At 37.8% G+C, this 19,049-nt stretch overlaps 1 protein-coding gene across 5 annotated transcripts in view; it reads right to left on the reverse strand.

Moving 5' to 3' along the window:
* Positions 1–49: 49 nt before the first annotated feature.
* The window catches only part of IL1RAPL1 (interleukin 1 receptor accessory protein like 1), a 1,133,236-nt gene continuing 1,114,236 nt past the window's right edge, over positions 50–19,049 (reverse strand). For all 5 annotated transcript variants that reach the window (XM_065591092.1, XM_065591086.1, XM_065591106.1 and 2 more), the window contains 2 exons: positions 6,748–6,918; positions 50–5,432 (listed from right to left, as the gene is read on the reverse strand). In XM_065591092.1, the coding sequence (XP_065447164.1) occupies positions 4,714–5,432; positions 6,748–6,918 (890 nt within the window). In that variant the 3' untranslated portion in view covers positions 50–4,713. The remainder of the gene's footprint in view (positions 5,433–6,747; positions 6,919–19,049) is intronic.

The following is a 19,049-nucleotide window of genomic DNA, read 5'->3' on the forward strand; positions in this document are numbered from 1 at the left end:
CTTTTTTTTTTACCACATACCAAACTGTTAATATGGCCACATCTTTCCATTTTTTTTTTACATTTTCTGTTTACTGAGTGCAATATAACTCACTGAAGTCTTGCCTAACCATCTCATAGACACTATTAGTACAGTACAAAGACCAGACTTGATGTCAAACAGAATTAAAAACAAAACTGAAAAGGAAAAATCTTAATGTTCATTTCTATTGGTTTTACTTCCAAAGGCTCTGCAGATTCTGGAACACCAACCAAAGCTCAGTTAGAGAAGCATGATGCTGCCTTGTCCTTTTTTGGTGTATATCCAGTGTCAATGGGGAACTGTTCAGCAAAATAACATGCCCCAAGAGACAGCATGGTATCAATGCTGAATTCAACCTACAAAACCAGTGATAAATCAGACCTGAAGGGTGAAATGCTCACTCCTCCTTCTCCACTCAGTGACTATTAACCGAGCTAGCGCTGTGGCAGAGATAAAACAGCTAAGGAACTTGAAGCAAGCATTATGCAGGGAGATACCCAGTGTTATGAAACTGCCCATGTTTGTCTAATTCCAGCCAAACAAAGCTCCTGTTCAGTTATGAAGAGGGGTAGAAATGATATTGAGTTGTGTTTAGCAAGGGTAAGAATGAAAATAGTTGCTCCAGATCATGCACTAAGCCTGTTATGGAGGAAGAGTCTTAGTGCCCACAACATTTTGTCTTCCTATGTACCACAACTATGGATGACTCCCCAACAACTGTGTATGCTGCTGGGTTACTAGCAAATGCAAAACCATTCAGCACTGTGCCAGATATCAGGGCTGTATTTCTGACTCTGTTGATCCATCTGCAGGATGTGGCACATGCCAGTTGCTTTATGTAGGTTGGACTGAGTTGCGGCTGGACTCCGTAACAGAGAATGTCCATAACCCAATTAAGAAACAGGCTGATGTTTCCCCCTTCTCCTACCTTGGCTTTTATTCCATTGGCTTTTCTTAGTGTCTGCTTTATTGTAATTCTAATAAAGGTTTTCCAAGGTTTGTAGACCTAACAATTTTTTTTTTAAGTTTGAGAAAAAAGGAAGTCTGCTTATCGGGCCTGTTTCCCCAAAAGCTCATTGCTCACTGTATAACGTAAATGGATTATTAATGCATGCAATTCAACTAAAATGTTGTGCATTTTAATCAGATAAGTATAACAGGTTTTCTAAATATGTAGAGTCTGATTATCTGCCATTATGTAATGTCTACTTCATTTTAACAGCTGGGTGCTAACAGAAAATGCAAGAATTTTGCATCTAAGGCTAAAAAATGTGTAACCCGAGCAACAGCCATCCTGAAAGAAAGAATGCCAAAGTGTTTTATGATGTAGACTCCTGGGGTGAAATCCTGGCCTCACTAATGTCAGTGGGAGTTTTGTCACTGACTTCAGTGGGGGGTCAGAATTTTATCCCATCGTTAGTTGTAAATACAAGTTCTTTTCTGATCCATTTTTCCTGATTCTCCTCTCACTTAAACCAGTTTTTACACTGGTTTAACTTCATCAACTGCAACAGAGTTACACTGATGTAGCTGAGAGCAGAATCAAGCCCAGAGATACTTTATCTTCAAAATAATCAGTTGCATGCTGCGCAGTCCTCCCTTTCAGTAAAGCTGTGTTTGAACCTCTAGAAGGGGGATGTTTATAGTGAGTTTCCATGGGGCAGGGTGATAAAGTCCTTTAGCTTTATATCAAGGAGTAGCCTGATAAGAGAATCTTATAACAATGGAGCACCGTATCTAGATACTTCATGTGCATCGACTCCATATACATACCCACAATTAGTGACAGATGGAAACCAGGCATAATACGTTTTGTCCAATCACCACACTACAATTTTCAAAGGTAAAGTGCTTTTTTTTTAATGGCTAACCCTTGCACTTGGCTATTGCATGCACACTTCAGACTGCATTATCAAAAACTAGAACATCTGAACCAAAAAAGGATGGAGCCTAAGCACTAGGGCAAATTAATTTTTTTTTCCTTTTTATTTTGCGTTCTAACAGAACTTTTGTCAAACATAGAGCACGTGAACACATGACAGTTTCCTTCACTGTTTCTCACACAGAGCTGTTTATAGTAGAGGAATACCTGGGAGGAATGTTTCTAAAGCCATAGATAGCTTCTGCATGTATTTCTTTTTTCATTTGTTTGTTTTTGTTTAATAATATGACAAAGCATAATAAGAAAAAACTTCTCTTAAATAGTGTGAATATCAAATAGTATCCATCAATCCCTGAATCATGCTATTCAAAGTGCTTAAATCTACACTAAAAATAGAACAACAAAAAAGTACCCCCAATGTGGCTAAAGAAACACCTACCAATGCCTAGAATGTGACTGTCGCCAGGTTGTTACACTCTATATTTATTCCACATCCCAATCTTCATCTTAAAAAATATAAAGGGGAGGGACGAGGGAAAGATTTTACAATATTTTAATTTTTCTGGGTATTGGATGAATTTAGAATCCAGTCAAATGAAGATAAATGCCATCAGTTCCTGACAGGCATCTATAATATAAAACAAATAACAATTGTTTTACAATCTGAAAATAATCAAATCTGTAAAGCTGTCTTGAAATTGTATCTGCCCTGGCAGCTTCATTTTCATTTTGTGGATATTTGGCACATGTCCAGGGGGACACAATTGAAATAAAGAACAGATTGTAGAAAAGGACCCGAGTGAATTGTCAGAGAAAAAAACATTTTTCAGCAAATAAAAGTCAGTGCACATCCCAAAGCTCCTTTAACTGGTTATGCAGATACTGAGAATTCTTGACTGTTACAACATAATAGTCGTTCCTCAGACATTGTCAATATTGACTTACCCCCACAAACGCCCACAAACTGCAGGTTACACATTTTTGACCAATCACATCTTACTAATGAGACCAAAATATTAAAACTTGTATTTTTTTGAATATAGTGATAATAAGAATGAACAAATCACACAACATCCATTATATTGGCCAACACCAGTCAGCTGTTATGTAATGAGTTGCTGAAATAATTAAAAGCTGTTTCCTAGTGTTCATGTTGTATTGTTGATATTAAAAAACAAAAAAAAAGAAGGGGCCAATCCTCTGCTGATGGTCATTGGAGCACCTCCACTAGTTCCATTTACACCAGCAGAGAATATGGCCCTTTTAAAAGAAAAAAAAAATTAACTCCATTCTTTAAATTTTCTAAAATGGAAAGTGACTTTTGCATCATTTGAATGTAAATATGGGTAAGCTCCTTATTCCATTAGTTCTAGAGATATCTGAACAGTGATTTTTTTTTAAATCTGGGAGCAATGGTACACATGTAATCTGCAATCCTCAAAGATGGAATCATGCATTAAAAACCAAACTAGTTTATTTATTTATTCAATAAACTTAATGGTTTTTAATGCTTCCACGTCCAATTTAAATATTAATATTGTATAAATAAATGTTTATTCTTACAACATTTATGTTCGTTGGTATTCATAATTTCTTTTTTTACTACCTGAGTTCTCATTTAAATCACCTTGAAATTAATAAGGTTTTACTTATTGTAACAAGCTAAAACAAAATATAAAAATGCTCAAATGTGAATATATCATTGAAAAGTAATTACAGTGATTGGAACGTTCAAATACAAGGGGAATCCATACTTAGCTGGAAAGAAATGTTTTGCTCTTACTTTTTAAAAAAATCCATTTTCTATAATACAATGTGACAAACCATAGTTGATATTGTCCTTCTACTCCCCTTTGGTTTGGAAGCCATCATTGTAAATCTCAGCAGGATTTACTGCACTTCAACACCTATTACCTTACTTGTTTGACAATTGCAAATAACCTCATTTGCAGAATTTAAAAGGGGGAAAAGAAAAAGTCAAATGCTTAACACAAACAAGCAAAAAAAAAAAAAAAAAAAAAAGCTGTGTACACATTCACACATTCACACTATTCCAGTAGTGATCGAATTAGGGTTGTTGCTTTATATAAATAAAAGGGATACAAATCAACTCATCCGTAAAACAAAAACAAACTCTACTTTCTACACACTCTGTAGTGGTTACTGTGAGGCAATTGATACATATTGGGTATATCTTGTTGTCTGACAAGCATTTACTGAGTTAAATGTTAGATGATCAGACTGTCTGTAGTGTTACCCAGCATGGGACCATCATAAGGGGAGGCGGGAGGAAAAAGTGTTGTCATGGGATAAGTAATGAAATTGGAGCTCAGAATGATTGGCGGGGTCCTCCTAAGAACAAAGGTTCTTCACAACGGTGAAATGCAGCAGGCATGGCCTTCATGTATCAGGCTAGGCAGGCCAACAAAATGGATGGTGCTTCTGATATTAACATAGCTTCGTCCAAGCATTCCCAAGAAATGTTTAAAAAAATTCTAAAACTATACTAATGGAGCAAAAAAGATTTCCTATCTATACAGCAGTCTCTTCATTTAAAAAAACCGTAATATACAAATTCCAATGACGTATAAAACAAAGTCAAAGATGTGAATGGCAAGAGACATGGATAAAACAGGAAGACTGATGCTACAAAGAAACTGCAAAAAACATATGTACAAGACCCTGTTTTTCCTCGTATTTTATAGATTGTAATGCATGTTTAACAGCAGCAGTCGAGGATGTAGTTCCAGGCACCAGACTGCACACTTAGCTTCTACTCCAGGGGGTTGGGGTCCCCCTTTGCATTTCTGTCACCAAATGACACTTGATATACTGGTCTCCCGTGGCAAGAGGGGCAGTATCGCACTGTTTGTGTGAGCTTCATCTGGATTCTGCTCTCTGTTAGTTTTTGTCTGCGGCCGCTGCCCATTGATAAGTGTCATAGGGATGTTGCAGTAGGTATGCTGGTTACCTATTGAGGTAAGAGGCAGGGTGCCAGTAGGAGGTACATCGTATTCATAGCTTCTATAATAGTGTTTCTGGCGCATCTGTGAATGATACGTATTATGAAAGGTGGAGCGCAGATCTGGATGGGCAGTGGCAAGAGCAGTGGAGGTGGCAGCAGCCATTGAAATTGCTGAGACCGTCTGCAGTTCCCCAAAGGGCCCCTGCTCACTGACATCTAAAACCTGCTCGTGTGTGATGGGTTCTATCCTCTTAAAAGGCATTTCGTACTGTAAACGTTTCCAGAATTTAGAATTCAACTTGTTGCATTTTGGTCCATGCCATTTAATGACAGTTAGAAGCTTGATGGTATGTTTGAGGGCCTCGACCTCCTGGTAGTTCATAATTCCCCGGAGTTCACTGCATTCAATCAGTATCACTTTAATTTCTCCAGTGACTAGCATGTTCCGAAGCCTGGTTTCCAGTTCGAAGATGCTCCAGCCTCTCCTTACCACATAATTTGGAGTCATGACGATGATCAGTCGCTTGCTTTGGTCTACACATCTTGCCACATCTTCAATGTAGGCTATAAAAAAAGACAGTTGCTCAAGATCAGTCGAAGCAAGTATCTCACCCAAAACCCTCGGTAGAAACAAATGGGCTAAATTCTCCTGTCCAGGAACAGTTGGCTGAACACTGAAAAGTATTGATTGCATACATTCATTCAATTTCCCCTCCCCCTGATGTGAATGGCTTTCTATTCATCAGAATATTTGGGTACTGGCTAATTTTTTGTACAAATACCAACATCTGCACGTGAGCAAGGCTATGTATTATCATCATCATTCTTCTGTTTTAAAAGTCATTCTGTGTGGTAACAGAACAACGACCATGTGATTTAGGGGACCAATCATACACAATAAACTCACAAGTTAACTCTTGTGTATATTGCAGGGTTGGACCCTTAGTCTGTCTTTTTTTTTTCCCAATGTTGCCTCCTGTGAATTAATGCTCAGATTATTGCAGATTTGAACAACAACTTTGCTGCTAATGTGTCTATTTTTTTTTCTTTTTAAGATAAAAGATTCATTACTGCCTTTAGTAAAAGTAAATTAGAATAATCCAGTAAGAAGGTGGCAGTTTGAAGGCTACATGGAAGCTATGGAGATGGACTTTACAACTTCTCACTAAAGCAGTAACTAAAATTGGGCAGGACTATGGAAAATAAACATGAACAAGTAGTAAATGAACAAAACTAAGCACTAATTAGCTAATTTTGCTCTCTATGAAGATCTCCAGTAGCCACACCAAAAACTCATCTGCTGTGAATACTAACAGAATGCCAAGGCATATAGCGTTCCTTAAAAGAGACACAAATGTATCACTCCACTGTTGTACTAGTTTCAACACAAGTCTATTATCCCCCCTATAGAAAGCTTGATTGGTTTCTGGAATAAGCAAAGGGCTAAATTCTGAGTCCTTACTCCGATTTTACTCAGTGCACATTCAGGGCCATGGGAATTTGTCCAAGTATGGACTGAGTTAAAACAGATTAAGAACATCAGTATTTGATTCATAGATAGAAAGGCTCCACACCAAACCGTACAAAATACTGGTCTTGTCATGCTTTCCTGTCTATGTCTTTCCTGAACACTATCATCTTAACTAAAAATAATACCCAACCAAATACGCAAGTGATATTTTAGGGAAGAACAGAGGCAAGCCAACAAATATTTTAAAAGTGCACCTCGAAAATCAGATAAAATATTTTTAAAATGATAGAGAAAACTCAGAGATAAGACCCTGAGGATATTATGATAGAAAGCACATTGTTGCAACATATATGTATTTTCTGTTTTCCCCATATAGGAAACACACACAAATGGCTGAATATAACTTACTTCCAGTGGGAATCAAATCTCTGTCTGGTATGAACAACTTGTACCCATAATGCTTTTCAAGCATATCTGGTAGGATCTCAAGAGCAAATCGTTCTTCTTCCCCAGTTTCTTGATTCCACTGGTCTGGATCCACTTTGGTATAGGATAGATATGCATCATAATCTTTGTTGTCTAAAGAAAGAAAGAAAGAAAGAAAATGAGGTATTTGACTTGATCTTCAGACAATAATATGTTTTCACTAGATAATTTTGTGTCATCAGCAAATGCCATAGATAAAGTATCTAGTTTTCACGTCCAGATATGGGACCTCTCATTTATCCTGTTTTGACACTGATGGAGTTATGCCTAATTTACACAGATGTAAGAGAGCCCATGGTCTTACCCTGAAGGTGATTTGTGCATATATATTTGTATGGATGGCTATAAATGCAATCAGTTCACCTGTTTGTTTTTTGGTGTTATTTGAGCAGCGGGAGATAATTCCACTAAAAAAATAAAATAATGTAAAGCCTTTTCTAGCCTTGAGAAAAGAAAATAAATATCTATGTTAGTGCAAAATTTGCATATTTAAACACCCAAAAGTCCAGAAATGAAATAGTTAAAGTTAATTAGCATGCACTGCATGTTTGTACTGCAATATCTTAGACTACCTTAATATATGCAATGCCTAACATTTATACAGTGGCCAAGCACTCCCAGTCAAGCTGAATTGTGCTCGATGCAAGACTGGAGATGTTGATGGAGGGCAAAGGTGGCTTTATGCCTTACTGTTGTTTTAACTTAAGTCTGCTGCCTAAAGTAACTGATCTAGCACCCAGGGCCTGCTGACTCTGCCCCACATCATGGGCCCAGAAGTGTTTAGTGTAAATGCTGTTCTATGCCACCCTCAGTTTCCCCTATGCAGGATGAAGGGAGTTGGGGGGCAGGAAGTGACCAAATATGTGCAATATAAACAAATAAAGGGCCCAATGCTGCAAAGATTTAAACACAGATGTGACTTTACTTATATGAGTAGTCTCATTGACTGTACATGAGTAAAGCTACTGACATGGTTAAGTTTTTGTAGCATTGGGCCCCAATGATGCAATTGAAATCATAATTAAAATATTATGAATGTTCTGACTTTTGAGTGTTTAAATTTGCACACTTAATGCTGCCTTAACGTAGGATTTGTATTTAATATGGTCTTTTTCATTTCAATCTGAGGGGAAAAAAACTACCCTTTTGGGAAATTTGCTTGCTGTGCTTACTTGTAAGACTGAATGAAAGAAGCCATCATTAATTTTCATTAGGAGGTCAATAATGGCAAGTGCTCTGGAACTAATTCAGTGGAATAAGAGGTCACATTTTGATTTTTGTTGTGAAGAAAGTAGAGAAAAATCAATGGCAGGAGTAATGAAATGTTAACATCCTTTAATTCTCTAGACAGTATTATGCACCAGACATAGAAAATATCAATTGCTTGAAAAGGAGGCTTGATTGAATATTCTACTGTGTGCCATAAGTAATGTTATATTCATTCAATGCTGAATTCAGCTATTTACTAACAACAAATCCTTTTCTCACTTTACTCCTTTTTACATTTTAACAGCTCCTGTTTAAAAAAGCACGCAGAATGCAGGACTAGTGCTGCCTGTCTATACAAAATGAATATATGACATTTTACATATTGTTCTGCTCCCTTCTCCCTGTGAACTGTACACTCTATACGCTAACATTTACAGATGATACAAATCATACCACAGCCACACTAGCAACTTTACAAGCATAACATTATATCAATTCCCCATTATACTGTTTTGTACTTGAGCTGTATTTTCTTCCACATTGGAATCAAATATCAAGGAGGTGTGTTTGTGTGTGTACAACAGACCAGAAGATCTCCCTGAACTATAAACACTTTCTTCCTGGATAATTCCTTCAGTCATGCTTCACTGCAGTATTTGGAATATCAAAATTCATCGAGACAGAAACAAGTCTCATGTCACAAACCAATGGCTTGTGACTTCACTGAATGAATGAAATAGGAGGTAGAGGCTGATTATAGAGGAGAAAGCATCTGATTACACAGAAATAGGTTGTATATCTTATATTATTAATCAGCAATAAGGTAAAGAGATTATTGGAAAACTACCATAACTAGCAGTATGAAACTTTGGTAATTTTACATTTAAAAAAAAAAGATGTTTGATTGAAAGGTGCTATAGCATTACAAGTAGCAACAATAATGATACTTGCTTGAGCATGGCCATGGTACTTTAAACTTCCTTGATTGGGTATGTGACTGCATTAATTTCTCTAGGGGATACATTATAAGGAATAATGAGTATTCAGACAAACTGGTTTGAAGGCATCAGGGCATTTCCTATTGAGACAGTTTGTACATTTCTAATCTGAGGGAAAATTGTTCGCATTCTGTCATTGGTTTCTTGCTTAAATGCAACAGTGTAATATTTATTTCAACAACATCTTTCTTCTATACCATAGAGGGTCCAGCTCCAGTGTCTCCACTGCCTACAACTAGGGTACAGTTTTACAGAGAGACGTGATCTCTCAGACAACCAGATCACAGGTTAACTAGAACCATGCAGGTTAAAATTAACACCTTGACTTCCTACTATAACAGGGGTTCTCAAACTGGGGGTCAGGACCCCTCAGGGGGTCGCAAGGGCATTACATGGGTGGGGGGTGTCGTGAGCTGTCAACCTCCACCCCAAACCCCGCTTGCCGCCAGCATTTATAATGGTGTTAAATATATTTAAAGGGGTGTTTAATTTATTAGGGGGGTTGCACTCAGAGGCTTGCGATGTGAAAGGGGTCACCAGTAAAAAAAGTTTGAGACCCACTGTACTATAAGGTAGAAGGCACCAAGCTCGGGTCATGGAGATACACAATATCTAGTGAACGTGTGTGCAGTATTCTGCATAATGCAAGGAGCAGGCAGCTGCATTCCTAATAAGACTTCATTTAGAATTCAGGGTAGTATATGTTTTCAAGTTTCTGTACTGTAAATTTACATATAGAATTCAGGAGGTACTGAAGAATTTAAAAAACGTATTAATCTCAGATCTGATTATCTTAAACACAGACTGTCACCTTACACCTTATCATAGCAGTTAAGATGACTGGCTCTTGGAATCTTAGTTTTTCCATGCCATGTCTTGAGGCAGGGTTCTCTCTGATGAGGGTCTCTGGCTTTGAAAATTGCTATCCTTAATTTTGTTCTTGCTTTGCTCTTTTCTATAGACACCTAACTACCATGACAAATGTGCTGTGGATCTTAGTAAAACAGAATTTATTTTTATCTATTTGTCAGAAAGAGTGACAAACAGAAGTACTTAGATAAACAGGCAACATGATTCCTTTGACTGTTCATTTTATAATTTAGAGAGACAAGGTGTGGGATGCAATATCTTTTATTGGACCAATTTCTGTTGGAGAAAGAGACAACCTTTTGAGCATACACAGAGCTCTTCTTCAGGTCTGGGAAAGGTACTCAGAGCAGGAGCAGCAGAAGTGCCCTAAAAGGAGTGGGGCACAGATGCCTGAACCATGGCCCCACCCCCATGCCACACCACTGTACTGCCCCTTCTCCCCAAGCCCCCAACCTCACACCACCCCTAACCCCATACCATGTCCCCGCATCACCTCTTCCTCTGGTCTGCCTGTTCTGGCGTTCCTGACTTAGTCGCCATGTCTACATACAAAATTAAGTCAACCTAACTTACATCAGCATATAGCTACCACAGTAATTACATCACTTATGTATGTCAACACTTTATTCCTTGTGTCAGCGGTGTGTGTCGTCACCAAGATAGCTTGTATCTATTGTACTGTTACTGTGGGGCATTATAGGAAGGCTCCTGAAAGCCAGTAACAGTTAACATAAACAACGCAGTGTCTACACTGACACTGCGTCGCCCTAACTACATTGACCTTGACGCTATGCCACTCATGGATGTGGAGTTATTAAGTTGGCAGTTATGTCAGCAGGAGCAAAATTTAAGTTAAACATTTATAGAATCATAGACTCGTAGGACTGGAAGGGACCTTGAGAGGTCATCTAGTCCAGTCCCCTGTATTCATGACAGGTCTAAGTATTATCTAGACCATACCTGACAGGTGTTTGTCTAACCTGCTCTTAAAAATCTCCAATGATGGAGATTCCACAATCTCCCTAGCCAATTTATTTCAGTGTTTCACAACCCTGACAGGAAGTTTTTCCTAATGTCCAACCTAAACTGCCCTTGCTGCAGTTTAAGCCCATTGCTTCTTGTCCTAGCCTCAAAAGTTAAGGAGAACATTTTTCTCCCTTCTGCTTGTAACAACCTTTTATATACTTGAAAAGTGTTATCATGTCCCCTCTCAGTCTCCTCGTTTCCAGACTAAAAAAACACATTTTTTTTCAATCTTCCCATATTTTCTAGTCCTTTAATCATTTTTGTTGCTCTTCTCTGGACTTTCTCCAATTTGTCCACATCCTACCTGAAATGTGGCATCCAGAACTGGACACAATACTCCACTTGAGGCCTTATCAGCATGGAGAAGAGCGGAAGAATTACTTCTCATGTCTTGCTTACAACAATCCTGCTAATACATACCAGAATGATGTTTGCTTTTTTTTGAAACAGTGTTACACTGTTGACTCATATATAGCTTTTGATCCACTATGACCCCCAGAACCATTTCTGCAGTACTCCTTCCTAGGCAGTCATTTCCCATTTTGTATGTGTGCAACTGATTGTCCCTTCCTAAGTGGGGTACTTTGCATTTGTCCTTATTGAATTTCATCCTATTTACTTCAGACCGTTTCTCCAGTTTGCCCAGATCATTTTGAATTTTAATCCTATCCTCCAAAGCACTTGCAACTCCTACCACCGTGGTATCATCAACAAAGATTATAAGTGTACTCTCTATGCCATTATCTAAATCATTGATGAAGGTATTGAACAGAACTGGACCCAGAACTGATCCCTGCACGACCCCACTCAAAATGCCCTTCCATCTTCACTGTGAACCACTGATAACTACTCTCTGGGAATGGTTTTCCAACCAGTTATGCACCCACTTTATAGTATCGCCATCTAGGTTGTATTTCCCTAGTTTGTTTATGAGAAGGTCATGCAAGACACTATCAAAAGCCTTACTAACATCAAGATATACCACATCTACTGCTGGCCCCATCCACAAAGCTTGCTACCCTGTCAAAGAAAGCTATTAGGTTGATTTGGCATGATTTATTTTTGACAAATCCATTCTGACTGTTACCTATCACCTTATTATCTTCTAAGTGTTTGAAAATTGATTGTTTAATTATTTGCTCCATTATCTTTCTGGGTACTGAAGTTAAGATGACTCGTCTGTAATTCCCCAGGTTGACCTTATTTCTCTTTGTATAGATTATCACTATATTTGCCCTTTTCTAGTCCTCTGAAATCTTTCCCGTTTTCCATGACTTTTCAGAGATAATTGCTAATGACTCGATATCTCCTCAGTCAGCTTCTTGAGTATTCTAGGATGTATCAAGTCACTTGAAGACACTTAACTTGTCTAAGTAATTTTGAACTTGGTCTTTCCTTATTCAAGCCTCTGATCCTACCTCATTTTAACTGACATTCACTATGTTAGATGTCCAAATTGCTACTACTTGCTACTAATCTTTTTGGTGAAAACAGAAGCAAAAAAGTCATTTAGCACTTCTGCCATTTCCATATTTTCTGTTATTCCCCCCCCCCCCACACACACACACCATTGAGTAAAGGGCCTACCCTGTTCTTGGTCTTCATCTTGCTTCTAATACATTTGTAGAATGTTTTCTTATTACCCTTTATGCCTCTAGCTAGTTCAATCTCATTTTGTGCCTTGGCCTTTCTAATTTTGTCCCTATGTACTTGTGTTATTTGTTTATATTCATCCTTTGTAATTTGACCTAGTTTTCACTTTTTGTAGGACTCTCTTTGGAGTTTCAGATAATTGAAGATCTCCTGGTTAAGCCGGGGCAGTTTCTTGCCATATTTCCTATCTTTTCTATGCAGTAGGATAGTTTGCTCTAGTGTCCTTAATAAGGTCTCTTTGAAAAAGTGCTAACTGTCTTGAACTGGTTTTCCCTTTAGACTTGCTATGCATGGGATCTTACCTACCAACTCCCTGAGTTTGCTAAAGTCTACCTTCTTGAAATCCATTATCTTTATTGTGCTGCTTTCCCTCCTACCATTCCTTAGAATCATGAATGTTACCTTTCATGATCACTTTCACTTAAGCTGCCTTCAACTTTCAAATTCTACTTCCCTAGTTAGAGTGACGTAAGCTGCCTTGTATTGACCTAATTTTGTAGCGTAGACCAGGCCAGATTGTCACAATTAAACACAAGGTGGAACAGACTGTTTAGCATAAGGAATTAATACATGTTGCAAGAGACCATTCAAGATGAAGTGGGACATTAACACTTCTGCAGTCGTGGAACAAAGGAGGGATAGTGGGTTACTGAGTGTTGTAATGAGCCATAAATGCAGTGTCTTTATTGAGTTCATGGATTTTTAATATCTAGCAGAGTTACGAATTTAACCTTCCAGGCTCATCTTTTGAAGGTCCTATGCAGGTTTCCTTTGAGGATGAGGACAGAGAGTTCAAAGATGGAGTGATCATTTTGTGAAAAGTGTTTGCTGATCGATAATATGATGTTTTTATCTTTTATAATTTTTCTGTGAGTTCATTGGGGAGCATAATGATTGATTTGTTTCACCCACATAATTTTTATTGCAGCATTTAGTGCACTGGATGCGGTGGATCACATGTTGTGATTGTGTAGGACAACTGGATTACAACTGCCATGTCCCCATCAATAGTCATAGGAAAAAAGAATCATCTCACTGCACACCCAACAGTTGACAAAACCACACTCTTGACCATTACATTGATTGGTCAGGGAGGGAAAAGACTGACTCTGAAATCCCTAACAAATATTACATCCACCGTAATCTCTCTACCTCTCAGCGCACAGCAATACAGTCCCTGAAATACAATCACCAGACAGAGACCAAACCAGCAGACAAAGCGGGTACCATTGTAGTCCTCAACTATGATGACTACCTCAATGAGGCTCTCTGACAGCATCTATTATAAAGATGGAGAAGACCTCACACTGCAATTCACCCAGGAATTTAAGAGTGTAATCAAATCCTTCCCCAAACAACTCCAAGAGAAACTTTACAAAATCATACCCCACAAACCCACCCCAGGGACCTTCTACATGCTTCCCAAGATACAGAAACAAGGGAATCCAGGCAGACCCATCATATCTAGCCATGACCCTCTTACTGAAGGAATACTGGGACTCATACAAACCATCCTCAAACCACACAAGGTGCCACTTTACTCCAGTACACAACCAACTTCCTCCAGAAACTCTACAACATTAACAACCTTACTCAGAACGTCATCCTTGCCATCATGGACGTCATCTCCCTCTACATTAACATCCCTCACCTGGGTTGCAAATCAGTTCACACAAATTAAGCACATGAAAAAAAAAACAGAAACAAAACCAAAAACCCACAGCCAAAAGCAAAACCCAGAGACATGATGACAATGCAATCTCCTCTTTCAAATGAGAATTTACTAATTTATCCTCATTAGCATAAGAAGTGCTATTAAAGCTGCCATCAGTGCATCTTCAGAATGAAAATGTGATTGATTGTTGCTTGCACTTTGGCTTTAAGTATAGATTATGCCATTTCAAAGATTTGTTTTTGTGAGGCTTGCATGCATTAGTGATAAACTGAATCACAGTCATTCACTGCCTGCTTCCTCCCACGCTTAGCAGGAAAAACACCTGCTAATTACCACACAAAGACAAGGAAGCTGAAGACTTCATCTGAATCTTTTTGTTGGTAAAGATTAAAAGCAAACTCTAAATATCACCTTTATTTGTGAGAGCTCAATTTCCTTTAACTATTTGAAGATTGCTCTTTCTAACTATTTATCAGGGTAGCACACCTTGCACTGTATCAAGTTGGGCTGCACAATCACATTATATTATGTGAAGTGATTCAATCGACACAACCCTACATGACATATGACATCCTATCACAGCCCCATGAATATTTATAAACATGTAGCTGTAGAGGGGGAAATGATTACTACCATAGACATTTTTGTGAGCTGTTTATTACATGAATCATTTGAAACAACTGAAAAAACAAAGCAGGCAGTGAGGCTAGTTTGAACCAGTTTGCCCGCCCCCTATCCCCAGCATAGCTATGCAATTGAGGCCCCAGCTGCAAAGCACAAGTTCAGTGTATAGCTTACTCCATCTTAGCCTCCCTCAACCAACTCTGCCATGCCAACTGGGAATGGGGGGTGGGAAGGGGAGAGAAGGTTTTCATTAGTTCCACACAGAGGGGACCAGTAGGGAATGGGTCCACAAATTCTGCTGTGTGGCAGATGCAATGTACTTGACCACAAAGCTGTTAACATGGAAAAACCAACACTGCTTGGACAAATGTCACAAGTAGCATTGCTAGGTCCAGGGTTTACTTTTAATGAACTTTACAGCTAGTTAGGCTCTTCATCTCTCTTACGTCTCCTGAAATCCTGTAGAGTAATTAATATTGACTGCAGAAACCTCTACTAGATTGAACAGAGCTGATCACATGCAGATTCCTTTGCTGCTAAATGTAGCCAGTAAGCCACTTCTGACTTTAGCAGACGTTCCATTTCTAGATCAATGGGAAACTTGATGGATAACTAATTCTCCTCCTTCCCCAGAGTACATTTCAGCATAGTATAGATTCAGATATAACTAGGATTTCAAGAAAAGAAATAAAATAAGAGACCAGATTCATCAATGCCATACTGATTCAAAGGCAATTTCATACAGCAAGCTTTGCTATTTTTAATTACCTTGGTTGATAAGAAATTATTTAAATAGGTATCGAGAGATTTTCCCAATGATTTTAGCCATTTCAAAACAATATTAACAAGTTCTAATTTGAGTGAGCTTCATAATTTGTGAATACACCAAATGTATTGGAGGCATGTATTTTCCATCTCCCTCAACATAGTGAAGAGTGTAATTGAAATGTTTGATTGACTGCATGGGCATCCAGAGAATCTAAAAGTCGTCACGAGTCTTTGCAAAATTTAAAAAAGTTTTCTTCCCCTAACATTTATTGAAGGCTAATAGAAAATAGAAATTCATCATGCATTTAAATAATGGTGAGTCAATTTTAGTGTTTATGAAAGTAAGGGACTGTTAGCATTGGGGTAACCATAGTGCAAGCATTTAATGTGAAAAATTCCCTAGATATAATAGCTCAGCTTTCTGAACAAAGACAATTATGCTAATTTATCGGGTGACTTTGACACACGCAACATTTGGGATTACATCGTTTCAATAGTGACTGAGGTTTGGATTTTAACTTTGTTCTCAACTGGTCAATGGCCCTGGTACATCTTACCCCCAACCACACACATTTAAATAGCAAGTGAACCAATTCTGTAATGAGCTTTAATGTAGTTAATTATTTTGCTACCTTCCAATCAATTCATTAACTCTTTTTGAATTTTAGAAGACTAAATCTCACGATACATTACTAAATTACACTGTTTCTAGGATATTTTATATGAATACTAATATAAACCTTTTCCCTAAAAAACTGAATTTCTGAAACACGGCTGATATTGCCTGAAAATAGGTAATAATTCAGAGCAGGTGAAAATCTGGTATAAGAGGTCTGAAAGATTAATACAGTGCCACTATTTCAAACATACAAATGTTATCATCTATATTTCTGCTGATTTGCAATTGTCAAAACTCAAATATGGCATTGATAGATACACAAGATAGAATATTATTTTATTAACAGAACCAAACTGAGTAATCTATTATTAATGGTAGATCTTTTGCTGAGCTTTATTCTAATTTCATATTCCTAATGAAATTAGAAAAAAAAACCTGTTTAGATGCACTCTCAGTTGCTCTCATTAACTGTAAAAATTTAAATTAAATTCTACTTCTGAAGATTTAATACTTGTTAAATAAAATATTAGATACATTAGAGGCTTAGAAGATTTATATGAAAACCCAAACACTCCTATAAGAGTTTTAGAGTTCTAAAAAGATTATGACATTTAAAAGATAGTGATATTAACTATTCTCTCTATTGCTGCAAAATGTTTACCAGTCGAATGCAAAAACTACAAAAGGAATATTACTATAAGGTATCCAAAGAATGAACATGCACTATATGCTACCTGAGTGATCTATGAAAGGTGAGCAGACACTAAACACGGGGAAAAATATTGACTGCATTATTTTTTTGGATGAATTCATAGGCTAATGCAATTTGTGAACTGGGAGGCAGCCTTGCAAGGGTGAGGTTTGCTTTGCTTTTCTGGTCACAGGTGGGTAGCGTAGGTTGGGATTTTCTAAGTTTCCTCTGTTGAAGCCATTTTTGTAGAAATAATTAAATAGTCTATGGGCAAGAGAAAGAAAGTGTCTCTATAGCCTGCTGCTTACAGCCCTCAACAAGCAGATGGGAGACCCAGTTTCACGTCCTTGTGCCAGTGACTAATTATTTATTCAAAGTGGAACAACTTTAACAGAGAGTCCCACATCAGAACACCCCATAGTCTGACACCTCTTAGGCGAGCACCAGAGACCCCCCTATTTAAATGCTTTCTCCCCAGCAGGGAAACAGTTGAATTGAACCTGGGTTTTTCACATCCCAGCTGAGTGCCCTAACCACTGGGCTAAACCTTATAAGGGAGGCATTACTACCTCTTCCTTTGGCCACTTTGTGAATTCAAGCTTGTAAAACTGCCTTGAAACAAAATGTTTCAGGTTGAATGAAATGGTTTGTTCCACCCAAAATAGACTTTTTCAATTTGATGAAATTTGTCAGAATTTTCAAATTTGGTTCAAACCCAACCTCCCCCCCCCCAAACTACCAGGAATCTGAAAAATCAATTATTTAGTGAATTAGAATGAGGAAAAAATGGTTTGGAGACACAGACCCTCAGCCTATGTCTTGAAACAGGCTCCAATTTTCCTTAGGCTTAAAAAAAAAAAAAAAGTATGGCAGGAGTACAGTCACTCATGTCCCTTCCCTAACATACAGCACTACTAACCTCAAGTTAAACCTGCCAGATTGGGTTATGCCAGCTGCGATCTTCAAATCTCTCATATCTTTGAGACTACTCTGGGGTGAAAAGAACGTAATACACCTCTACCTCGATATAATGCTGTCCTCGGGAGCCAAAATATCTTACCGCGTTATAGGTGAAACCGCGTTATATCGAACTTGCTTTAATCCACCGGAGTGCGCAGCCCCTCCCCCCCAGAGCACTGCTTTACCGCATTATATTCGAATTTGTGTTATATTGGGTCGCATTATATCGGGGTACAGGTGTAGATACTAGGGTGATCTTTTCTATTAGAACACTCCAAAGCATGTAAATAGTTGATAGAGCAGCTGGCTAAGGCCCAGAAGAGACCATATAGTGGAAATACCTACCCACACTATCTATGCTATATGAAGGGCTTTGCTAACTCATATGCAATTTTTAACATGACAGTGTATACATTTGAACAGTCTTTTATTTCTATTCTATTTCTGGAACAGATAGCCTATATCCGTCTTCTTCTTACAGTTAATCTTATAAAGAACATTGCTATGATAATGCTATTTTTTTGTGTGAATTTCAGTTAAAATTATGCCTTAATTGCAATAAAAAATATTAGGGAGACACTAACAATAGAACCCATTTTTCTTTTAACTAATAAATTTCAGGGATACAAGCTACAAACCCCCATCTGCAGACATAAATTGTGATTTTACTCTTTGAATGACATTTCAAATGCAGCCAAATGCCTAAAACTAAAAAGATTTAAAGTGAGTCAACACTGAGACTATAAATTTTAATTAAGAGGAGAAATCCTCTTTTTGTATAATTCTATCACTAACTCTACTACTAACATTTGGAAGGATTAAAGCTGCATTTTTGTGTAGCGGCTTTATTTGATAAAATTTGAAGTTGATCTTCAAGAAATAACATTTCTTATTAGCAAACTGTGCCTACAGCCAATTAGAACTCATATGCACACTTGAGATTGTTACTGCAGTGTTATTTCATTGGTCCCCAGGGGAGATTCTGTAATTGGGAATGTGTCACTAGCTTCAGCAGCAATCGCAGAGTTGTCATACCTGTATGGCCTAATCATTAACAAAAATACTTTCCAAGATGCCTAGACCATTTGCAAAAATTATATCCCAAGGTATTAGTAGCTAATTCATATTAAA

The sequence above is a fragment of the Chrysemys picta genome, chromosome 1 (genome assembly GCF_011386835.1).
Source record: "Chrysemys picta bellii isolate R12L10 chromosome 1, ASM1138683v2, whole genome shotgun sequence".
In the NCBI taxonomy this organism is placed as follows: Eukaryota; Metazoa; Chordata; order Testudines; family Emydidae; genus Chrysemys; species Chrysemys picta.